This window comes from Anabrus simplex, chromosome 1 (genome assembly GCF_040414725.1).
Source record: "Anabrus simplex isolate iqAnaSimp1 chromosome 1, ASM4041472v1, whole genome shotgun sequence".
Lineage (NCBI taxonomy): Eukaryota > Metazoa > Arthropoda > Insecta > Orthoptera > Tettigoniidae > Anabrus > Anabrus simplex.
The window spans coordinates 540,258,481-540,280,018 of NC_090265.1; the positions used below are offsets into that span (position 1 = coordinate 540,258,481).

General features: G+C 37.4%; 1 protein-coding gene across 1 annotated transcript in view; it reads left to right on the forward strand.

Moving 5' to 3' along the window:
- LOC136857107 (UBA-like domain-containing protein 2-A) overlaps positions 1–21,221 on the forward strand; it is a 201,655-nt gene extending 180,434 nt beyond the window's left edge. Inside the window, exons 3-4 of the mRNA XM_067135505.2 lie at positions 2,971–3,082; positions 13,366–21,221. Of these exons, the coding sequence (XP_066991606.2) occupies positions 2,971–3,082; positions 13,366–13,508 (255 nt within the window). The 3' untranslated portion in view covers positions 13,509–21,221. The remainder of the gene's footprint in view (positions 1–2,970; positions 3,083–13,365) is intronic.
- The last annotated feature ends 317 nt before the right edge of the window (positions 21,222–21,538 follow it).

The following is a 21,538-nucleotide window of genomic DNA, read 5'->3' on the forward strand; positions in this document are numbered from 1 at the left end:
CTGGTTGAATTCTGCACTGATCATAATTTAGTCCTTGCCAATACTTGGTTCAAACACCACAAACGACGGCTGTATACGTGGACGAGACCTGGAGACACTGGAAGGTATCAAATAGACTTCATTATGATTAGGCAGAGATTCAGAAACCAGGTGTTGGATTGCAAAACTTTCCCAGGAGCAGACGTGGACTCTGACCATAACTTGTTGGTCATGAAATGCCATCTGAAGTTGAAGAAATTGAAGAAAGGAAAGAATGCAAAAAGATGGGATCTAGACAAGTTGAAAGAAAAGAATGTGAGGGATTGTTTCAAGGAACATGTTGCACAAGGACTAAATGAAAAGGCTGAAGGAAACACTATAGAGGAAGAGTGGAGAGTCATGAAAAATGAAGTCAGTAGGGCTGCTGAAGAAATGTTAGGAAGGAAGAAAAGATCAACTAAGAATCAGTGGATAACTCAGGAGATACTAGACCTGATTGATGAACGACGAAAATACAAGAATGCTACAAATGAAGAGGGCAGAAAAGGATACAGGCGATTAAAGAATGAAGTGGGTAGAAAGTACAAGGTAACTAAGGAGGAATGGCTGAAGGAGAAATGCAAGGATGTCGAAGGCTGTATGGTCCTGGGAAAGGTAGATGCTGCATACAGGAAAATCAAGGAAACCTTTGGAGAAAGGAAATCTAGGTGTATGAATATTAAGAGCTCAGATGGAAAACCACTTCTAGGGAAAGAAGACAAGGCAGAAATATGGCAGGAGCTAATCCAACAGTTGTATCAAGGTAAAGATATAGATAATTTGGTTCTGGAACATGAAGAGGCTGTTGATGCTGATGAAATGGGAGACCCAATTTTGAGGTCAGAGTTTGACAGAGCTGTGAGTGACCTCAATAGGAACAAGGCACCTGGAATTGATGACATTCCCTCTGAATTACTGACTGCCTTAGGAGAAACCAGCATGGCAAGGTTATTTCATTTAGTGTGCAAGATGTATGAGACAGGAGAAGTCCCATCCGATTTTCGGAAGAATGTTGTTATACCTATTTCCAAGAAAGCCGGTGCTGACATGTGTGAAAACTACCGCACCATTAGTTTAGTATCTCATGCCTGCAAAATGTTAACGCGTATTATTTACAGAAGAATGGAAAAACAAGTTGAAGCTGAGTTGGGAGAAGATCAATTTGGCTTCAGAAGAAATGTAGGAACACGTGAAGCTATCCTGACTTTACGTCTGATCTTAGAGGATCGAATCAAGAAGGACAAGCCCACGTACATGGCATTTGTAGATCTAGAAAAGGCATTCGATAATGTTGATTGGACCAAGCTATTTATGATTCTGAAGATGATAGGGATCAGATACCGAGAACGAAGAATTATCTACAATCTGTATAAAAATCAGTCTGCAGTGATAAGAATCGAGGGCTTTGAAAAAGAAGCAGCAATGCAGAAAGGAGTGAGGCAAGGCTGCAGTTTGTCCCCTCTCCTTTTCAATGTTTACATAGAACAGGCAGTAAAGGAAATCAAAGAGAAATTTGGAAAGGGAATCGCAGTCCAAGGAGAAGAAATCAAAACCTTGAGATTTGCCGATGATATTGTTATTTCATCTGAGACTGCAGAAGATCTCGAGAAGTTGCTGAATGGTATGGATGAAGTCTTGGGTAAGGAGTACAAGATGAAAATAAATAAGTCCAAAAGAAAAGTAATGGAGTGCAGTCGAACGAAGGCAGGTGATGCAGGAAATATTAGATTAGGAAATGAAGTCTTAAAGGAAGTAGATGAATATTGTTACTTGGGTAGTAAAATAACTAACGATGGCAGAAGTAAGGAGGACATAAAATGCAGACTAGCACAAGCAAGGAAGAGCTTTCTTAAGAAAAGAAATTTGCTCACTTCAAACATTGATATCGGAATTAGAAAGATGTTTTTGAAGACTTTCGTGTGGAGCGTGGCATTGTATGGAAGTGAAACATGGACGATAACTGGCTCAGAAAGAAAGAGAATAGAAGCTTTTGAAATGTGGTGTTACAGAAGAATGCTGAAGATGAGATGGATAGATCGAATCACGAATGAAGAGATACTGAATCGAATTGGTGAGAGGAGATCAATTTGGCTAAATTTGACGAGAAGAAGAGATAGAATGATAGGACACATCTTAAGACACCCAGGACTTGTTCAGTTGATTTTTGAAGGAAGTGTAGGGGGTAAGAACGGTAGGGGTAGACCAAGGTATGAATATGACAAGCAGATTAGAGCAGATGTAGGATGCAATAGTTACGTAGAAATGAAAAGGTTAGCACAGGATAGGGTGGCATGGAGAGCTGCATCAAAACAGTCTATGGACTGATGACTCAAACAACAAGTAGAGTCATCTGCAACTCGGTCTTTCCTTGCATGTAGCACAGATTTACTGACAACACAGTAGTTTCAGGTCAACATAACATTGAGTTGTGTATAGTAAGAGTGATTCACGCCGGTAAGATTGGATGTGTTAAATGTGTCATCACCGAAAATTTACCTTGATGTACTCAGTGACCTGGTATATTATTTTACCAAGCTTGATAGCTGCAGTCGCTTAAGTGCAGCCAGTATCCAGTATTCGGGAGATAGTAGGTTCAAACCCCATTGTCGGCAGCCCTGAAAATGGTTTTCCGTGGTTTCCCATTTTCACACCAGGCAAATGCTGGGGCTGTACCTTAATTAAGGCCACGGCAGCTTCCTTCCCACTCCTAGTCCTTCCTTGTCCCATCGTTGCCATAAGACATATCTGTGTCGGTGCGACGTAAAGCAAAAAAAAAAAAAAAAGTATATTATTTAAAAAAAAGAACTATTGCTGTGATAATATAAATTTAACAAGTGTGTTTACATAGGCTATATAAGTAGAATGCATTCTAGACAAGCATGTGCACAAAGTATTTTGGAAACTTATGCAACTTTGTATGTACATTACAACCATTTTTTTGTTCTGTTGTAGGTGTGCACTCCCTGTAATACGCCAGCAACACCACCCAACTTTCCAGATGCACTCCTGGCTTTCTCGCGAATGTCTACAGGTGGAGGAGACAAATTAAGCTCCTCACCCTCAGGTAAGCTGGTAGCAGCATTATCCTATTATCTTGGTGATACAACATTCAGAAAGGGAAGTACTACTTTCTGCTGCACTAGAATTTTTTGAACTGAGAGTTACTTCCCAAAGACTTCCACTTCATCATCTTACCAAGACCACAGTATACTTATTATTTGATTTAACTTCAATTTTGTTATTAATCTTACTTCATTTCTGTACATGATACGTACATGTTAGATCCTGTGGCTATGATCACAATATTTTCTTTTTTTGTTTTTTCTGTCAGGCTTTTTCCCCATTTCTAATTGGCGTTGACTCTCCTTATGTCGCCAGAGTGTTCTGTTCCTGAACATCTAAGATCAGCATTTGTTGTTTTCAGGTCTTTATTTACCAAGGACATCCATGTTGGGATCTACCACTGCCTCTCAGTGCCGAGTTGAAATTTAGCACTTACCTAGTCATGTAGTCTCCAATACCACCATTGCTGTATTTCAGTTTGTTTTATAAATAATGTAATTTAAAACTACCCCTGAATTAATTGTTTTGAAATTTTGTCTCAATGAGTTGCTCCAGACCATCTTAGCATTCTCAGATTATTGTCATCAAGCACGTCAGTTTGTTGATTTATAAGGGGCCAGCATTCTGCACTGTATGTTAGGCATGCCATACCAGCCATACCATTGTCATGCAGATTTTTCCATTGACTCTTATCAGCATTATATTAATGATATCAACAGGTGTGTAGAACTACAAGGTCAGTTGTTTAATGAACAGATGCAATTCAGATCACTTTCTCTATATGATGACGTTACACTTTATTAGAGACTTCAGACCTTCAAAACTTGCTGAAAAGTCATTGACAACTTCAGAAAAGTTCATTTGGTTTATCCTACCTGAACTATACTAATTAGCATTTGCTGTGGTGTTGTAAGATCTGTCTCCTCTCTATGTAAATGGGGCTGGGTAGATTATTCTTGATGTAGCTGTAGGGCACGCTATCTAGTGATTAGAAATTGCATACCATCACCTCTCCTACCTTACCAGCCAATACTCTAAGGGTGAAATATTTTTCTTTGTTGATCAAAGGGACTTGAACCAGCTAACCACAGTTTCAGGCACTATAGACTTGACACCTTAACAACCATGGCCACCAGGCGAGTGCATATGCTAAATAAAATAAATGAATAAAAAATGCTAAATAAAATAAATGAATAAAAAAATCGAGTGTGGATATTATTTCAAAACACAGTAGATCACATTTTATTTCATTTTTTAAAAAGAGAAAAGTGTTTGAAGTGTTTTGTTACATCAAATTTCTTTGCCTCTGATTATCCTCCAAGGGTCAAACAATGTAGGAAACCCATTTCTTGAACAGAATTTATTAACTTGATAAGTTTATTAAAATACTGGCAGCGGTAGTATGGATTGATACCTCTATTATTGGCTTAGAAAATTTGGGTATGAAGTGTGCCATTCTCATTCTTCAGTATTTCACACTTTAGAACAGTATAGGAATATCCAAATCTACAAGTAGTCTTTTGCAGTGTTTGAAAAAAAAAAAAAAACCCTCAAACTCAATAGGTTAAATAAATGGAGCATAATTTTAAGCACCAAGAAGAGAGTTCTACTAACATGAACATACTTTTCACATACATAAAACATTTAAATAATTGAGTTCATATAAGTCTGGGTTAAATATTATTTGACTTGTTGTAGTCTTGTCACATAACCTAGAAAGCTGCACGAGTCTCTGATAAATATTTGTTTCGCTTCTTTTACAATTGTCCCAATAAAATGGCAAAAATGACTATTTCGGAGAGTAGTTCTATCACAGTAGATAGTTACAGGTTTCTAATCACCATTACTTGTAACCAATGATTAGAGCCCTGCACGGATGCGGATATTCGTTAAGTTAGTGTCTTGGCGGATGCAAACTTTATGGCAGTGTGGATAATTTTGCTGATAATTTCTAAATAATGATGTTTATTGATTTTCACTCAGGTGAAATCCTACTTTTGCTTGTGGTTAGGTGACTCTTGACATTGGAATGGGAGAATGGTGATATATAGAGCCTTGAGACCATAAAGCTGTAAATCTGACCAATGCCTAACTGGCTTCTGCCCGCAATTAGTGGAAGGAAGAAACAAAGGTCAATACGTCGGTAATTGTCTCAATAGAAAATCCCTCATAAACCTGTGACTGTAGAGGTTCTGTTGCCAGGTGTCAGTCCTATCGTATTATGTTAACAGATCTATCCGTTTCAATATCTTTGGTGTAATATACTGTAATTAAATATTTATAATGACCATTTGTGGATGCGGATATTATTTTGTGTATCCGCGCAGGGCTCTACCAATGATCTAGCTTCAGAAATGTAATCTCTTTTCAAATACATTTTGCCCCAATAAAGCAGTCACCATCAAATTATGAAAGTTAATTACACAGCCAGTAGAGGAAGGAGGGATAAAAGAAATCTTAGATTTACAGATGTTTGAAAACTACTTCATATTACCTCGTGTATCTTCGTCTGGGATCAGCTCATAGTTTACTTTCTGAGCATTTGCTTTGCATTTAAAGCACTTTATTCTCTGACGGTTGTAAGAGGCGACTAACAGGAGGACCTCCTGGGACTCTCAGTTTCAGAGTGTGGGTTGGTGACCATAGGGCTCATAGCTGAGTCTGACATTGCTTCAACATACTTGTGCCAAGGCCATTGTATCTTTCCTATCTGACATGGCTAAGTCAACTATTCTGATCTCAATGATATTAGGTGTGCAAGATCTAAGGAGTCTTTCAGTTTCACACCCTGCATGACCCTTTAATCTCTTTTGCTAATATTTTCATTCTTCAAAGGGTCAGACATTTTTCCTTTATTATTATTATTATTATTATTATTATTATTATTATTTGTTTTTTTGATTCGTTGTGCCCAACTGTGGAACGCGTTTGAACTTATTTTGCACGATGTTTCTTCTTTTCTTCCCAATATCTCTTAATTTTTTCACTGTGTTCCTTTCTGCGTGTTTCTGTCCAGCCTGTATTTTTTCTTGTTGGTTTCTCTGCAAATTTATGTTTGTTTACTAAGCTTCTAAATTTCACTCTATCTTGAATGGTTTCATCCTCAATACCCATTTCTTGTAGATCTTCATGAATTTCTGCTAACCAATTGTTGCAGATTTTCAGGGTTAGAGCTAGATTTAGAATTTTCTTTGTCGGCCTGTTTTTATCCATTCTGTGTAGGTGTCCATAGAATTTTAGTCGTCTCTTTCTGATGGTATCTGTGATTTTTTTCTGTGAATTGAAAAATTATGTGTGGTTTCTTTTTCATCCAAATTCCATTTTTGAACTTTGGTCCTAGGATTTTTCTGAGAATTTTCCTCTCTTGTTTCTCAATGCTTTTCATTTGTGACCTGCCACCAATGATCAGTGTTTCAGATGCATAAAGTGCCTCTGGTTTGATGACTGTATTGTAGTGTCATAATTTTGCATTTTTATATATACATCTTTTGTTGTATCTGTTCCATGTTATTTTGTAAGCCCTTTGCAGTTTTGCAGTTCTTTCTTTGTTAGCTTCCTGATTTAACCCTGCTGGCTGAATAATTTCACTTAGATACTTGAATTTGTCTACTTGGGAAATTATTCCACATTTGGTGATTAATGGTTGATTGTCGAATCTTGATTTAGTTCCTTCCATGAAGAGCGTCTTTTCAAATGAAATTTGAAGTCCGGTTTTTGCGGCTATTTCATGCAATTTTTCTATGGAGTGGATTGCTTCTTGTCTGTTGTTCGAAAGGATCGCAAGGTCATCTGCAAAAGCTAAGCAATCGAGGTGAATTTTGTCTTTAAGAAGTCTGCCAGTGTTTATACCTTCAGTTTCTTTTCTCCATTTACGAATCACTTTTTCCAAAACTAAATTGAATAGTAGTGGGGATAGGCCATCTCCCTGTCGGACACCAGTTCTGATTTCGAACGGTTCAGAAATTTCTCCCAAGAACTTAAGTTTTGATGTTGTGTTGGTCAGAGTTTGTTTAATCAATTCCCTTGTTTTCCTGTCGACTTGAAATTCCTCTAGTATGTTGAACAGGGTCTGCCGATCTATGGAATCGTACGCCTTTTTGAAGTCAACAAAGGTGATTACTGGTTGTTTGGTTTTGCGAATCTATAGTATGGTTTTTAGGTTTAGGATTTATTCTGCGCAGGATCTCCCTTTTCGGAATCCAGCCTGATAATCTCCGATCAGGTGGTCTGTTTGTTTCTCTAATCTGTTAAGTAGAGCTTTAGAGAAGATTTTATATACGAGTGAGAGGAAATAAATTCCTCTGTAGTTATTAATATCTGATTTGTCTCCTTTGTGAAGTGGGTGAATCAATGCACATTTCCAATCCTCCGGAATTTCTTCAGAAAACCAGATGTCCTGTAAGATTTTTTGAATACTCTGGGCCAGTTTGTCACCACCAATTTTCAACATTTCAGCAATTATTCCATCTTCTCCTGGTGCTTTGTTGTCTTTTAAATCTCCGATTATTTGTTTGACTTCTTGTAATGTGAGGGGTTCTGAATCTGGATTAAGTGTTGGTTTTTCATAGGTGGATTGTTCTTTCAGAGATTCACAGTTTAAAAGGTGCATGAAATGGTTTGCTAGGAGTTCACAATTTCCCTTATTACTTGTTTTCAAAGTCCCATCTGTACATTTGAAACAGAGACTAGGTGCCTGGTAATTGGATAATTCTTCTCTGAATGTTCTCTGTAGAAGTTCCATGTTTTGTTTTTCTTGAAATCTTCTTCGATTTCTGCCAGTCTGTTTTGATCATATTTTCGTTTTCCAGATTTGATGATTTTTGAGGTTTGTTTCTGTGTTTTGAAGAATTCATCACGATTTTGATCAGTTTTATGGGAACTCCAGTTTAGCCAGGACCTAATTCTGACTTCTAAGGCCTTGTCACAAGTGTCATTCCACCACCTGTGTTTGCTTTTCCTTGGGGGTTTGCTGATGTTTTGTGAAGCTTTCAAGAGTGTGTTCTTGAGTTCTAGCCAGTTTGAAGGAGCATCGTTGGAGATATTCGCAAGGAAATTGTCTGAGTTCTGTCTCAGAAATTCAGGGTTGATTCTTGGGTTTCTGATTGTTTTTGTTTTCTTCCTGTTGGGTTGAAACTTTACTTTAACAAGCGATAGGTGCTGGTCGGAGTCAATAACTCCCTTTTTGACTTTAACGTTTATGATTTCTTTTTGGTTTTTCTTGGAAATAGCCACAGGGTCTAGTTGAAATTTTCCTAAATGCATGTTCGGGGATCTCCATGTCATTTTCTTTTGTGGAAGTACCAGGAAATGGCTTGACATCAATTTTAGATCGAAATTCTCGCAGAAGCCAATTAAACGTTCTCCATTTTTATTGGTTCTTTTGTGAGCAGGGTAAAGTCCTACAGTGGTCCTAAATTTCTTCTCTTTGCCAATTTGTGCATTGAAGTCCCCCAGCAGAATTTTGACATGATGTTGTGGAATTTTGGCTGTAGTTTCTTCTAATAATTCCCAGAAGTCATCCACGTTCTGTGGGTCTTTTTGATTGTAATTGTTTGTAGGTGCATGTGCATTGATTAGTGTATAAGCTTTGTTTCCCGATTTGATTGTCATTAGCGAAATTCTTTCAGAAGGAGATGTAAACTATAATACCGAATTTGTGATATTTTTTCTCACTGCAAAACCAGTGCCAAATTTTAATATTTTGTTAGGGAGGAGGGTACCTGGTTTACCTTTATAAATTCTATGGTTTCCCGATTCAAAATGATTTTCGTCACTGTACCTAGTTTCTTGGAGTGCCAGAATTTGGATGTTGAGTTGGTCTAATGTGTCTGTTAAATGCTTCAACTTTCCAATTTTGTGAAGCGTGTTGATGTTTAAAATGCCAATAAAATGTTTTTCCTTTGGGCAAAGAGATTTGGGAAGCTCCGATACATTCCCGCATGATGTTCTCGGTCCCCCAGAATCCGATGACCGAGAAAACCTAGTATGAATACCAGGGCCTGGGGTAGTAGTATCATTAACTGACGTTGCCATCATACTAGTGAAGATAATGGGGAGATTGATCTTTGTCAATCTCATAGTTACAACTAAGGTATTGAGCCTCAGAGGTTGCCTCAAGATGTTTTCTGGCTGTCCCTGTTTTTGGTCCGCGAGAGGTATTTTATTTCCCTCAAGCCCTCCGGACAAGTCTGGCGAGCCCCCTGATCCGCCACCTGGGACGCTCCCGATAGGGGAACAGGCAAAAAAACCCACGGGGTTTTTTATTATTATTATTATTATTATTATTATTATTATTATTATTATATTTGCCTTTATTAATAGTGACGAAGTTAGGACTCATGGTCCTCTCTTACACTTAACCACAATTTTTAGCTGTGTACATATGAGAGAAATATTTATAATCTTACAGACTAGAAGTATCATGACCGGGCGAGTTGGCCGTGCGCGTAGAGGCGCGCGGCTGTGAGCTTGCATCCGGGAGATAGTAGGTTCGAATCCCACTATCGGCAGCCCTGAAGATGGTTTTCCGTGGTTTCCCATTTTCACACCAGGCAAATGCTGGGGCTGTACCTTAATTAAGGCCACGGCCGCTTCCTTTCAACTCCTAGGCCTTTCCTATCCCATCGTCGCCATAAGACCTATCTGTGTCGGTGCGACGTAAAGCCCCTAGCAAAAAAAAAAAAAAGTATCATGACAAAAAGTCCGACTCGGATGAACGGTCAGCGTACTGGCCTTCGGTTCAGAGGGTCCCGGGTTCGATTCCCGGCCGGGTCGGGGATTTTAACCTTAATTGGTTAATTCCAATGGCACGGGGGCTGGGTGTATGTGTTGTCTTCATCATTTCATCCTCATCATGACGCGCAGGTCGCCTACGGGAGTCAAATAGAAAGACCTGCACCTGGCGAGCCGAACCTGTTTTGGGATATCCCGGCACTAAAAGCCATACGACATTTCATTTCATGACAAAAATAACATAAGCTGCGCGCGCACTCACACACTCTCTCTCTCTCTCTTCATTATGGCAGCGTTCTACTCTTTTGCATGTGAAGAAAAAAGAAAAGGGAGAAAATGTGGGAGTCGAACCATCAATGATATGTTCTGTTAATTGCTAAGCTAGCATCTAACCAAATGCGCTACGGTGGAAGGGTGAGTATGTTTGTATTAAGAATAGATTAGAGTACGCCGTCAGTTCATTATTTCATACACTCTTCATGTCACTGTACCCTCAGTTTTAAGCATTAATTTTGCGCTTTGCTACACCCGATCAATAGGCACGACATATTAACATTCTGTAGTAACATTTGTAGACTGACATAGATAGTGATTTCTTCTTTTTCTACAGCTTTTTCCACATCTGTGGGATCGCGGTTGCGAACTGCGTCGCACATGTGGATTTGGCCCTGCTTTTATGGCTGAATGTCCTTTCTGACGCCAACCCTATATGGAGAGATGTAATCACTATTGCGTGTTTCTGTGGTGGTTGGTAGTGTGGTGTGTTGTGTGAATATGAAGAGGAGAGTGTTGGGACGTACACGAAGAGCCAGTCCCCAAGCCAGAGGAATTAATAAGAAGCGATTAAAATCTCCAACCCGGGACCCTCTGAACCAAAGGGCAGTACACTGACCATTCAGCCAACGAGTTGGACATATAGATAAATGATTTAAATGATGTGATATTCTTTGAACAGAGGAGCAACTGTCTGGTGTGGTCATAATCACTTGCATGCTGAGTTTTTCACGGGGCATTAGTATCACAAAGGGTATAGAAATATCGACCTTACAACATTTTCACATATTTGTTGGGTTGCATAAAACAAAATTAGTAGGTGCAAGAGAATCACCCAGTATAAAGTTACATAAAGGGTTTTAGAAAGCACGTTACTTTCTCTCAGGCAGCCCTGAAGATGGTTTTCCGTGGTTTCCCATTTTCACACCAGGCAAATGCTCGGGGTGTAAGTTAATTAAGGCCACGACCGCTCCCTTCCCACTCCTACCCCTTTCCTCTCCCATCGTCGCCATAAGACCTATCTGTGTCAGTACGACATAAAACAACTCATAAATAGAAAACTCTCTCTCAGCAATAATGGTTATACAATGCATTAGAAATTAGTCTCTGCAGTGACCTTGACTGGCAGTGATACTGTGTATGTTGGCTACGCTCCAACCAAGCAGGATGAAATGCTGTTAAATTGAAGTAGTGGAAGGTAGTCGGTAGCATGCAAGACTTAAGATGCTTACTACAGAGGAGGGAACGTTTTTAGTGGAGTGAGTTTTTGGGAAGGTGGCAAATACACACACACAATGAAAAGAAGTTTTTGCAAACAGTTTTGCAACTCATTTTTACATCATTGTGATACTGTTTGAGCTTTAATAGGTAAATTTTGCAGCTGTGGCTCCGTGTTCAATGTTCTGAAGAGAGGTAGACCACCAATTTTAATGGAGGAGAAACTTCTAGATATTTATAATAGGATCCTTAAAAGTCCGTGTAAATCCATGTGGAAATTGGCACAGAAGACTGGTGTTTCTGTCTTCATAGCACATAGAGCAACAAGAAAGAAGCTAAATCTTTATCCATACAAATCTGCTGTAAACCTCCCTTTCAGGTTGCTTTGTTATTGGCTTTGTTATTATTATTATTATTATTATTATTATTATTATTATTATTATTATTATTATTATTATTATTATTTATTTATTTATTTTTTCCCCCCCATACAGAAAAGAACCCTGTTTTACGTGGTATATTAGGGTTATAGATGAACAAATCAAAATATACATTATTTACACACACAGAGTATTATCATGAAAGCTTACTGAAGATGTGATGAATGAATATGTGAAACTGAGAATAACAATCATGTCTTTCAAAGATAAGAGTATAGAGGTTTAGCCAGTTCATTATTGCACAAGTTTAAATGGCATTCTATGTAAAGTAGATCTTGCTCTTCTTAAAACAGGACAGTCAAATAGAAGATGATGCACAGTTTGAGATGATCCACGAAAGAAAGAGTAACCATCTGCAGTCTTAATCTTAAATTGCTCAAAGTATGACTTAAATTTACCATGGCCAGATAGGAACTGAGTAAGCACAAAGTTCGGTATAAGATTTTTACACTGGAGTCGATGCTGGATTTCAGGAAAAAATAATTCTCTCATAACGAATCCTTTCGAAGTAGCGGTCCAGACATCATTCCACTGAGAAGAAGTGTATTCTTTAATCTTCCTCTTAATAAGAAACATATTGGAGCTTTGTTGTACGAAACTTTCAATGTAGATTTTGCAGCTTGTTTTGCTTCGAAATCTGCCTTTTCATTTCCGGTAGACCCTGTGTGTCCACGAACCCAGGACAGACAAACATGGATACTTTGTTGAGTCAGTACCCTTATATCAGCAACTACCTGGTTCGTATTGTACCTGTCGTTTATTGCATTAGGTGCAGCCTCTGAATCACTGTACAGCTTTGCGTTTTTATTGTTATCTTTACACCACTGTAGTGCTGATTTTATGGCCCGCACTTCAGCTTGAAAATTGAACAAAATGAGGAGAGCTTGTATTGTGCTGAAAATATTTCGATGTTGTTTTTCATATACAATGGAAGTGCATCCAACCTGGTCAGTTTCATCATCACCAGGTATTTGAGAACCATCTGTGTAGATGATGGAGTTGTGATAGCTTGAGCAACAGCTATTAACAAGTCTCTTGAAAGTGCTAAGATGTCCAGATTGAGGAAAATTGCATTTTTGTTCCAACATAATCTCGAAACTTGGCGCCGATGATGTTTTATTTTTCTTGAGTAGTGCCAGTTCAGCTTTACCAATTGCAGTTAGAAATAGAGGCTCAATTCCTGTGATGACAAGTGCAGCATCAGTGGACGTAGTGCGGTGGGCGCAGGAGATGCGAAGAGCTTTGTTAACAGTCTGTCTTTGTGCAATATGTTAACACAGAAACTCTGTGCTTTTAATCTCTTGATTCACTGTGTCACACTATTTCTTGAGCTATCCGCTCATATCTGACCCTGAACAGACATTGCTGCCACTCAAACTGTGCACTGAGATAGGCAGCAGCTGCACTGCTTGCTGCAGAGAATCATTTCTAATACACTGTATAATTCATTGAAGCAAACATATTTCATAAACATTAATAACTCGGTAAATAATATTCAGTACGTATTGGGAGTATTAGTGTTCTATGACATTTTAAAGTTTCCTCCTTTTATTAACCTACTTGTTTTGCTTTACAAATGCAGCTTTATGATCAGTAATTTAGACTGAAATTTCTCTTACAGGAATGTGCTCGACTTCTCCAAGTCAAAACCCCCAACAGCAACAGCTTCATCAGCAACCCCAACAATTGCAATTGCAACAACCTCAGATTGGTCAACAGCAGCAACCTAATATGATGGGTTTCGGTATCGAACTTCAGAGATAAATATAGGCATCACAACAGCCACGAAAAGGTTTGGTTGGGAAGATGCAACATGCATCATGAAGACAAATCCCTCGGCATAGGGAAGTTTTAGTACAACAAGAAAATATCGACTGGGAGGAAATGTTATCAAGGGGTAGACGAGGATTTTTGGCGTCATGATCTCTTGACTTTAAATTATGTCTCCTGTTAGATATATACTGTACCACCAACAAGTGTATGTTGCATTACGAAAAAATAAGAAAAATATTGAAGTCAAACCCTCGATTATATTTAGACAATAATAGTTATTGTAGTGTACATTGTGGACTGCATTGATGTTTAATGTATATAATTATATTGTGTGGCACAAGTGCTCATATGAGTGGAAGCTAGATCAGGAAGGTATGCATATGTATCACAGGTCTTTGATTTTTGCAGAAGTCAAGAAGAAACATAATTGGTACATTGTATCAATGTCTTTTTTTTCATAACTCTTTAATGATTCTAGATGTGATGTATCCATACCACTAGCGTATGCTGTCGAACATTTTAAATATTTTTGTGAATGTTTATGCAGTGTTTGGATATCCTGTCTATCTTCTAACTAGTAACATTAAGAATAGTATTAATCTTAATTATGAATGAGAAACTGCGACTTAAGACAGTTCATCTTGTACTGTATATGTTATTTATCTGTTGTTACTATATTGATATATTGTGTCAGCAAAGGTGCTTAAGACTTTTAGTTTAATTTATGAGGAGGATATATTGATTGAAAAAAATAAAAAGACTTAATGACTTGGTATACCATTATATGTCATATATCATACTAGTAAAGGATGTAAATACGTGTAAATTTTAATGGTTTAATGTTTGTATCATCTGTGTTTAACATTAGGTATACTATACTTGCTGTTTTTTCTTTGGTGTTATAATTATTGTGCAAAGTTGGGCAAATAAAAATCAGTCTGTTATTAAAAAAATAAAAATATTAGAAGACCTGCAGAGTTCAGATTCTTGGTCTTCTAGATTTCTCGCTGTAACATTTGAGCTTTGGAAGAAGCCAGAAGTTAAGTGGGATGAGTTAGCTAGGTTATCCATGTCAGGGATGTATTTACTTTGTAAGAACTGTATTCATGGTAAAGAATTGCTAAATATTCTGTCTACAACTCTCCTCATTTGTGCCTTGTGTCATGAGAGTAAATCAAATTAGTATATTCTTTTAGGCATTCTTGAAACCTTGAGGTGAGGAGTTTATCTTCAGTTTCCCCATCCTGAACTGATGTTAGATTTTGGAATGAAATCAATACAGTACTTTTTTTTTCTCTCTCTCTCTCTCTCTCTTTAGACTCACTTTACACACAGATGCAAATGTATTTGGTCCCTTAAATGTGGTTGTCATTCTCATCTCCTCTTGGCAGTTCACAATGAACTGAGCGAGTTCAACTAACTTAAATTTTTAAAAACATCTGCCTGGATGAATTCACCAAAATCTGTTGCTGGCCAGATGTTCTGCGCAGCATTCTCATTTCCAGTCATTGTTTTATTACTGTGGTTGCAGGCCAACACATTGCACCATATAGAGCCACTGGACAGATGACAGGGCTATATGTTTGACTTTAATCAGTCTTTATCGCATAGCACCCGTCATAGACCGTCACTGTAGCCACACACATGCTGTCACAGTCTGTGTAAAGATACAGACCAAACACTTCGACACACTATTTCCATTACAAGATATTAGAATCATTCCATATTGATGGTTTTCACTTTACAAAGGAAATTGAATACGTCCTCCTATTCAATACATACACTTCTCCATCATTAGATGGAGTAATAATAGTCATGATGGAGATGTGTATATATTGAATAGGAGGACATATTATATTACCTTTGTAAAGCACTATTTCCAGGTTTGCCCTTGCCCTAGAGATCGATTTTATCCACTGAGGCCTACAACACACCATCAGATCATTGGCATACTGCAGGGTCCAGTGCCTCTAGTAAGATTTTTGTATTGAATTAATTGGGAATTGGAGCGTAGTTCTCTGTTAAGTGATATAATGGCATGCTTTTATAGCAAGGTGGAAATTAAGTGCATGATATGAGTAATCCTCTTTTTTTAAGATGTTTAATTTCTTTTGAGTAAATATGTTACTTTTCTTCCTTGTTTACACCCTAAGATTCTCATGCTGGAGGCTGTGTGCGAATCATTAGACTCACTATATGCACAGATGCAGATATATTTGGCCCCCTTAAATGTGACTGTCATTCTCATCTCTTCTTGGCAGTTCACTATGAACTGAGTGAGTCCATCGAGATTCTTAATATTTTGGCAAAGGAACTTAATTGAAAATATACTTGTATTATGTGTAGGTTGGCTCTCTCCACATATGGTTGGCATCAAGAAGGAGCATTCAGCCATAAAACACCTAACCTCACTAGAAAAAAAGATAGAAGAATAATATAGACAAGCTCTCTTTTTATTTGCACCCTTCATTAAATCTCATAACAATGATTTATTTAATAGATTACTTCTATGCTTGACTACTATCCATGGATACTGTATAACAACATCAAGCACACGTAAGCTATATAAATTCTAGTTAGACCTTTGTTTTAAAGTTTAATAATTTTCTTCTTTGCCTTTATTAAGATTTTGTATTGGAACCAAGTTTAAATATTAGAACCGTTGTAGGCTGGTGTTTTGGAAACTTGGAAATTTGGTTTCCCAGTTAGTTTCAAAAACACTTTAAAAGCCATCCATGTCTCAGTATACAGGATAGGGGGGTTTGGTCAGCAGCTAAGAATGTTCAATTACCTAGGTCAAAACGAGCTCAAAGATGTGAGAAAATATAGTAAAGTTGGATGGTTTAGTAAGGGAAAAAAATGTTTAAGGTAAGATCTTAGACCATGTTAAACATGCTTTCTATAGGCTTGGTATATGCTCTATGTTGTAGAGCATAACAGAGCAAATAAAACAAGTCTGTTGTTTCTGCATATATTGAAACTGTCTTTTCGTTGCTCTTGTAACGGATGCTGTTTGACAGCGGTGCTCTTCAAGTGTCGCATGGGTCTTTGCGAGAGTAAAGGAGGTACGTCTGTGCTGCTTTGAACCAGGAGGCGTTACCCCCCCCCCCCATTTCCTCATTAAAGACGTCACTTATCAGCCGTCTGCGTGCCCTTCATCTAGTTAACAGCTGTTTAGTTATGAATATTGTTTTAAGCTTGCAGGGTCGCGCAATCTATTATTATTGGGGAATTGTACGTAATAACAGTGTTTGCGGTGTTTTGTCGATGGTAGTGTATTCAAACCTCAAATACCTTGACATGCTGCTAGCTTATGGTGAGGTACTGTGCAATGAACGTTGAGGGCCTGTACGCCTACGTGCAATCCTAGACATGAAGATGTCAGAGCAATGGTGGAAGAAGATCTAGGGGCAGTACTTGTAGTATAGCATGTGTTGCCCATGTATTTGCCTGGACCGATGTACTGAACACTACGAGAAGAGCTAATGTGCCTGTACTATATTCAGCAGGTGCAGTGTCTCTCACCAGCTGAATAATTATAAATTACCTGTGAAATGGGATATAATGCAATGAGAGTCCTTCATGGTAATGAAGCTGAAAAACACAGTGTTCGATGTACAGTAAGCATTTTCATCATAGTTATGTAAACTGCAGCTTCCTGGTATGTGAAACTTAATGTCTAGAACTTTTTTTTTTGCAAGTTTCTTTACGTCGCACGGACTCAGATAGGTCTTGTGGTGGCGATGGGACAGGAGGGGGCTAGGAGTGGGAAGGAAGTGGCCGTGGCCTTAATTAAGGTACAGCCCCAGCATTTGCCTGGTGTGAACATGGGAAACCACTGAAAACCATCTTCAGAGCTGCCGACAGTGGAGTTCAAACCCACTATCTCCTGACTACTGTACACTGGTTACACTTAAGCGACTGCAGGTATCGAGCTCGGTCTAGAACATTTAATATTGAACTTGAGAAGCCATAGGAATAAAACCTGCTGGCTGCCAGGCATAGCAAAGCATTGGTTGATATTTGGATGAACACTGGTGATTTTTTATGATGAAAATTCCGTCATAAATATTTTGTTACCAAGAAGTGCTCCCATCACATTAAATTTCTGTTTCACAGGTAATTTACACAATTATTATCAGAGTTGGGAAGTATTTGAGCAACAGTAATTGAATTACTTGTAACAATTACATTTTTAGTCATTTTTACTTGTAATTGTTACTTTTTACAAAATGCTATTTTTAACTACCTGAAATAAAATTGTAATAATTACATTCTAGTAACTGATGTACATCACATGGTAGCATAAACAGGGGATAAAATTAACAATGATGATCAATTTTTCAGTACTACTACATCAGAACCAGAAGTTTCCCTAGTGTTGGATGGGATGAGGTACTTGCTTACCTCTCCAGTACTTTCAAAGACATCAAACTTATTCCAACTATATAATTAACTTTAAACACAAGTACACCTGTAGGGCATGTTTTCTGTAAATGTAAATATATACCCCCCTCCTGTAAAACATTGGACATTCATGATAAGCAATGAGAATTTTAGTCCCCCAATTAATTGGTTTGCAAAGGAAATGGTCAAATCTTTTTGAAACACTAAATGTCATTTACTAAAATAAAAATTATGGGAAAAGATCACTTTGAAAGTTCCAAGGTATCATGTTTAGTCTCACCACTTAATGCCTCTATGCTAAAAACAGTGAATCTTTTCCTTCCAAACTTTTGTATTATTCCAACCGCATGTGGGGGAAAAAAAAAAAAGTGATTTTTTAAGACTAGCATTCTGTGAAGTAATTTTAATTTTACTGATTGCTTATTGAAAAAGTAATTTTTTACTATAACTGAGTAAAATATTTCTCAGGTAACTGCAATCGAGCCAATTATTTTTTTCTTGTACTCTCCCCATGAAATTATTATTATTATGTTCATGTTCCAATAGGAATTTAGCTAAGACATTTGAATGTAATTTGTCTTATATTTTGCCAAAAAGTGCTTTCCGGTTGCCTAACTACGGGGAGGAGTTCAGAATTTTCCTTTCAATAAATCGAGATAGAGCTCCGAAACAAACCACTTCATGGATGTTACTTTTACCTCAGTACGTGTGTTAATACACAGTTTCTTAAAAATCAGATGCAGGGTTCTTTTGTGAGATTCTGTATGGTAAGTTTTGCTCTGTATGTGCAGATTTATGTCCCGTGTTTACACATGCAACCTGTTCTGTCACATCTCTTAGTCTCTCTTTCAAAGCATATCTGGTTCTAACTGCTGACACATCGTTCTGCTGATTTACCTGCTTCTGTCTTACTTCTGTAGCAAACTACTACAAGTGGTGTTGCCACCTGATTCTTACTGTTTCTTCGCACTTCTCCCAAACCACTCTACTTTTATTACACTTCTTTCACGTCTTTCAGCTTGTTCCTACATAGAAAATCATATGTTATGGACTGCCTAATCATACTTCTCTTACTCTGTATTTGCAGCACATGAATTTATGGAAAATGAAGTCTTAAGATTTCTTAGAAGCTATTGAAATTATTGGGGAAAATCTCAATTATTTCCACTACAAAAAAGTGCTGTTTGTGGCTTTTTTAATGGTTCCGTACTTCAGTAGTCGAGCTTAAAATGAATCATGAATCTGTAACTTCTTACCCTTTTACACTGAAGTGTAAAATTCTGTTAATTATTGTTTTTGTTATATGGTACTTGTTCCCCTTTTGTTATGTTGTATCATTTTAATACATACATATTACAAGTAAACAGGTACAGTTTCAAAAGGCTAACACACTTTTCAGTGGGCTAATCATTGTCATTGTTAATGTAACTCTTCATTATTATTGCCAGTACCATTCACTTGAATGGTGGGGGTCTTACAAGAATGTGACAAAAGTGTAAGGCAATTGGGGGGGGGGGGGTCTATACAAAAATATGTATGTTCATCAGCTTTTTTCGTTATTACCCAATTTGCAAAATTCAAATGAACTTTCTTTTTGGCACTTTCCATATACGTTTTTATTCCGGCTAAACTTAAACAAGTCTGCCTTCTTTTTCTTCTTTAGTTGTTTGCATTCCTCTCTCTTTAAAACAGTATGACCAATTTTGAGATTAGTCTGCCAAATGCACATTCTGATAATAATAAATTACCTATGAAGAATAAAATGGATATACATTTATCTTCACAATTTCCTTCATTAAGAAATTCACATTATTTTACGTTATACATTGCCTATAATACCTGTATAAAACCTCACAGTTACAACTGACTTCATAACCCCACAGTTCTTAAGAAATTTTCCAAACGCATATCAAAACCAGCATTGAGGTTATGTGCCTAGAATTCTCTCATTAGTTTTTGTTGTGAAGTTGGTTCTACCTCTGTCATATTTATTGATTTTTACATTTTCCCAGATGGGGGTGGGGTGTTAATTTATTTTGGATGTTCACTTGGGGGAGGGGGGTAAATTTTATGGCATTTTTGCAAACATATTTTGTGGATGACCTAGAAATCAAGTGGTCTTGGTGGACTAAAAGTTTTCTATAGCACAGAAATAGTATTATTATTTCCTTATGGATTGGCTGGGCGTAGAGCTAACCACTCTACCCCACCAAGGGCCAAGGTTACGGATAGTGGAAGCCTTTACCTTCCACCCTCCAAGGGCTTTCATGGCCTGTTGGGAGATGACTGCTTTTTTTACTTATGTATTATCTGCTTCAAAGTTTGTCAAACTCTCTCTTACCAGATCCCTTTATCTGTAATAAAACTTTTTGATAGTTCGACATGTTCTACAATACTTCAGTCTGCTTTTCATCCTGCGTGGTGTCTCGGGATATGTTTATTTCTCTGCCTTCTGACAGTGTTATAGGATCTTTCACCTATTGGTTATCTCTGTTGTTACTTTTTTGAGTTTGTTTCTATTTTGTTTTGATTCTCTACAATGGTTAGATCTTTTAAACAGTAGTTTTACTTTGTTATCTGAGGGTCTGTGTGCATCCTATAACTGTTATAGTAAATTTGTCTGACCTAGCAAACAAAAATATACAGTGCCTTTCAAAAATTGAAAGCCTAGAAGAAAATTTAGTCTCCTGTCAAGTTCTATCAGTAAAATCAATACTTGTTGTAGTTATTGAAATTTAACCCAAAATTGTTGTACCACGTCTGTTTTATGCTGTTCATTATCTCCAGTTTCTTATTTGGATATAATGTACAGCAGTTAACAGCCTTTTAATTGATACTTCTGAGTGCATGTATTGAGACTTTTTCTTCCATAAAACAAATGTGTATTTTGTTACATTCCAACTTTCAGATTAAAAAGGTAAACATTTAAAATTAGTGTCAGAACTTATTTGCCCAATGTTGTAAATGTTGTAAAAAGAATGTAAAGAAGAAAGAAAGTAAAACAATCCAAAGAAGACCTTTGGCCGAAACATAGGAAACTGGTTATCTCCTTTTAAGTAGCTTTATATTTTTTACTGTGTAATAACATTGTTTATACTTTATGGTAAAACATGTTCCTATAAGCTGATATAATATCAGTCTAACACCTTATTATGTTACAGAATTACTGAAGCATTGGTTGGTTACTGAAAGCTAAGTATTGATTTAGTAGCATTTAGAAATGCTATATTTGGAAATAATCTGTCAGTGATTATACATTAAAAAAAGAAAATTGGCAATACAGATTTCTAAATATTATATGGAGTTGTTTTCTTATTTACCTATTCTAAAACCAAAATTAGATTATTATTAGTAGAACTAACTGGACTGGGCGAGTTGGCTGTGCGGTTAGAGTCGCGCAGCTGTGAGCTTGCATCCGGGAGATAGTGGGTTCGAATCACAATAGGCAAATGCTGGGGCTGTCTGTACCTTAATTAAGGCCACGGCCGCTTCCTTCCCACTCCTAGGCCTTCCCTATCCCATCGTCGCCATAAGACCTATCTCTGTCAGTGCGACATAAGAAGAAAGAAAGAAAGAAAGAAAGAAAAGAAAAGAAAAAGAAAAAGAAAAAAGAG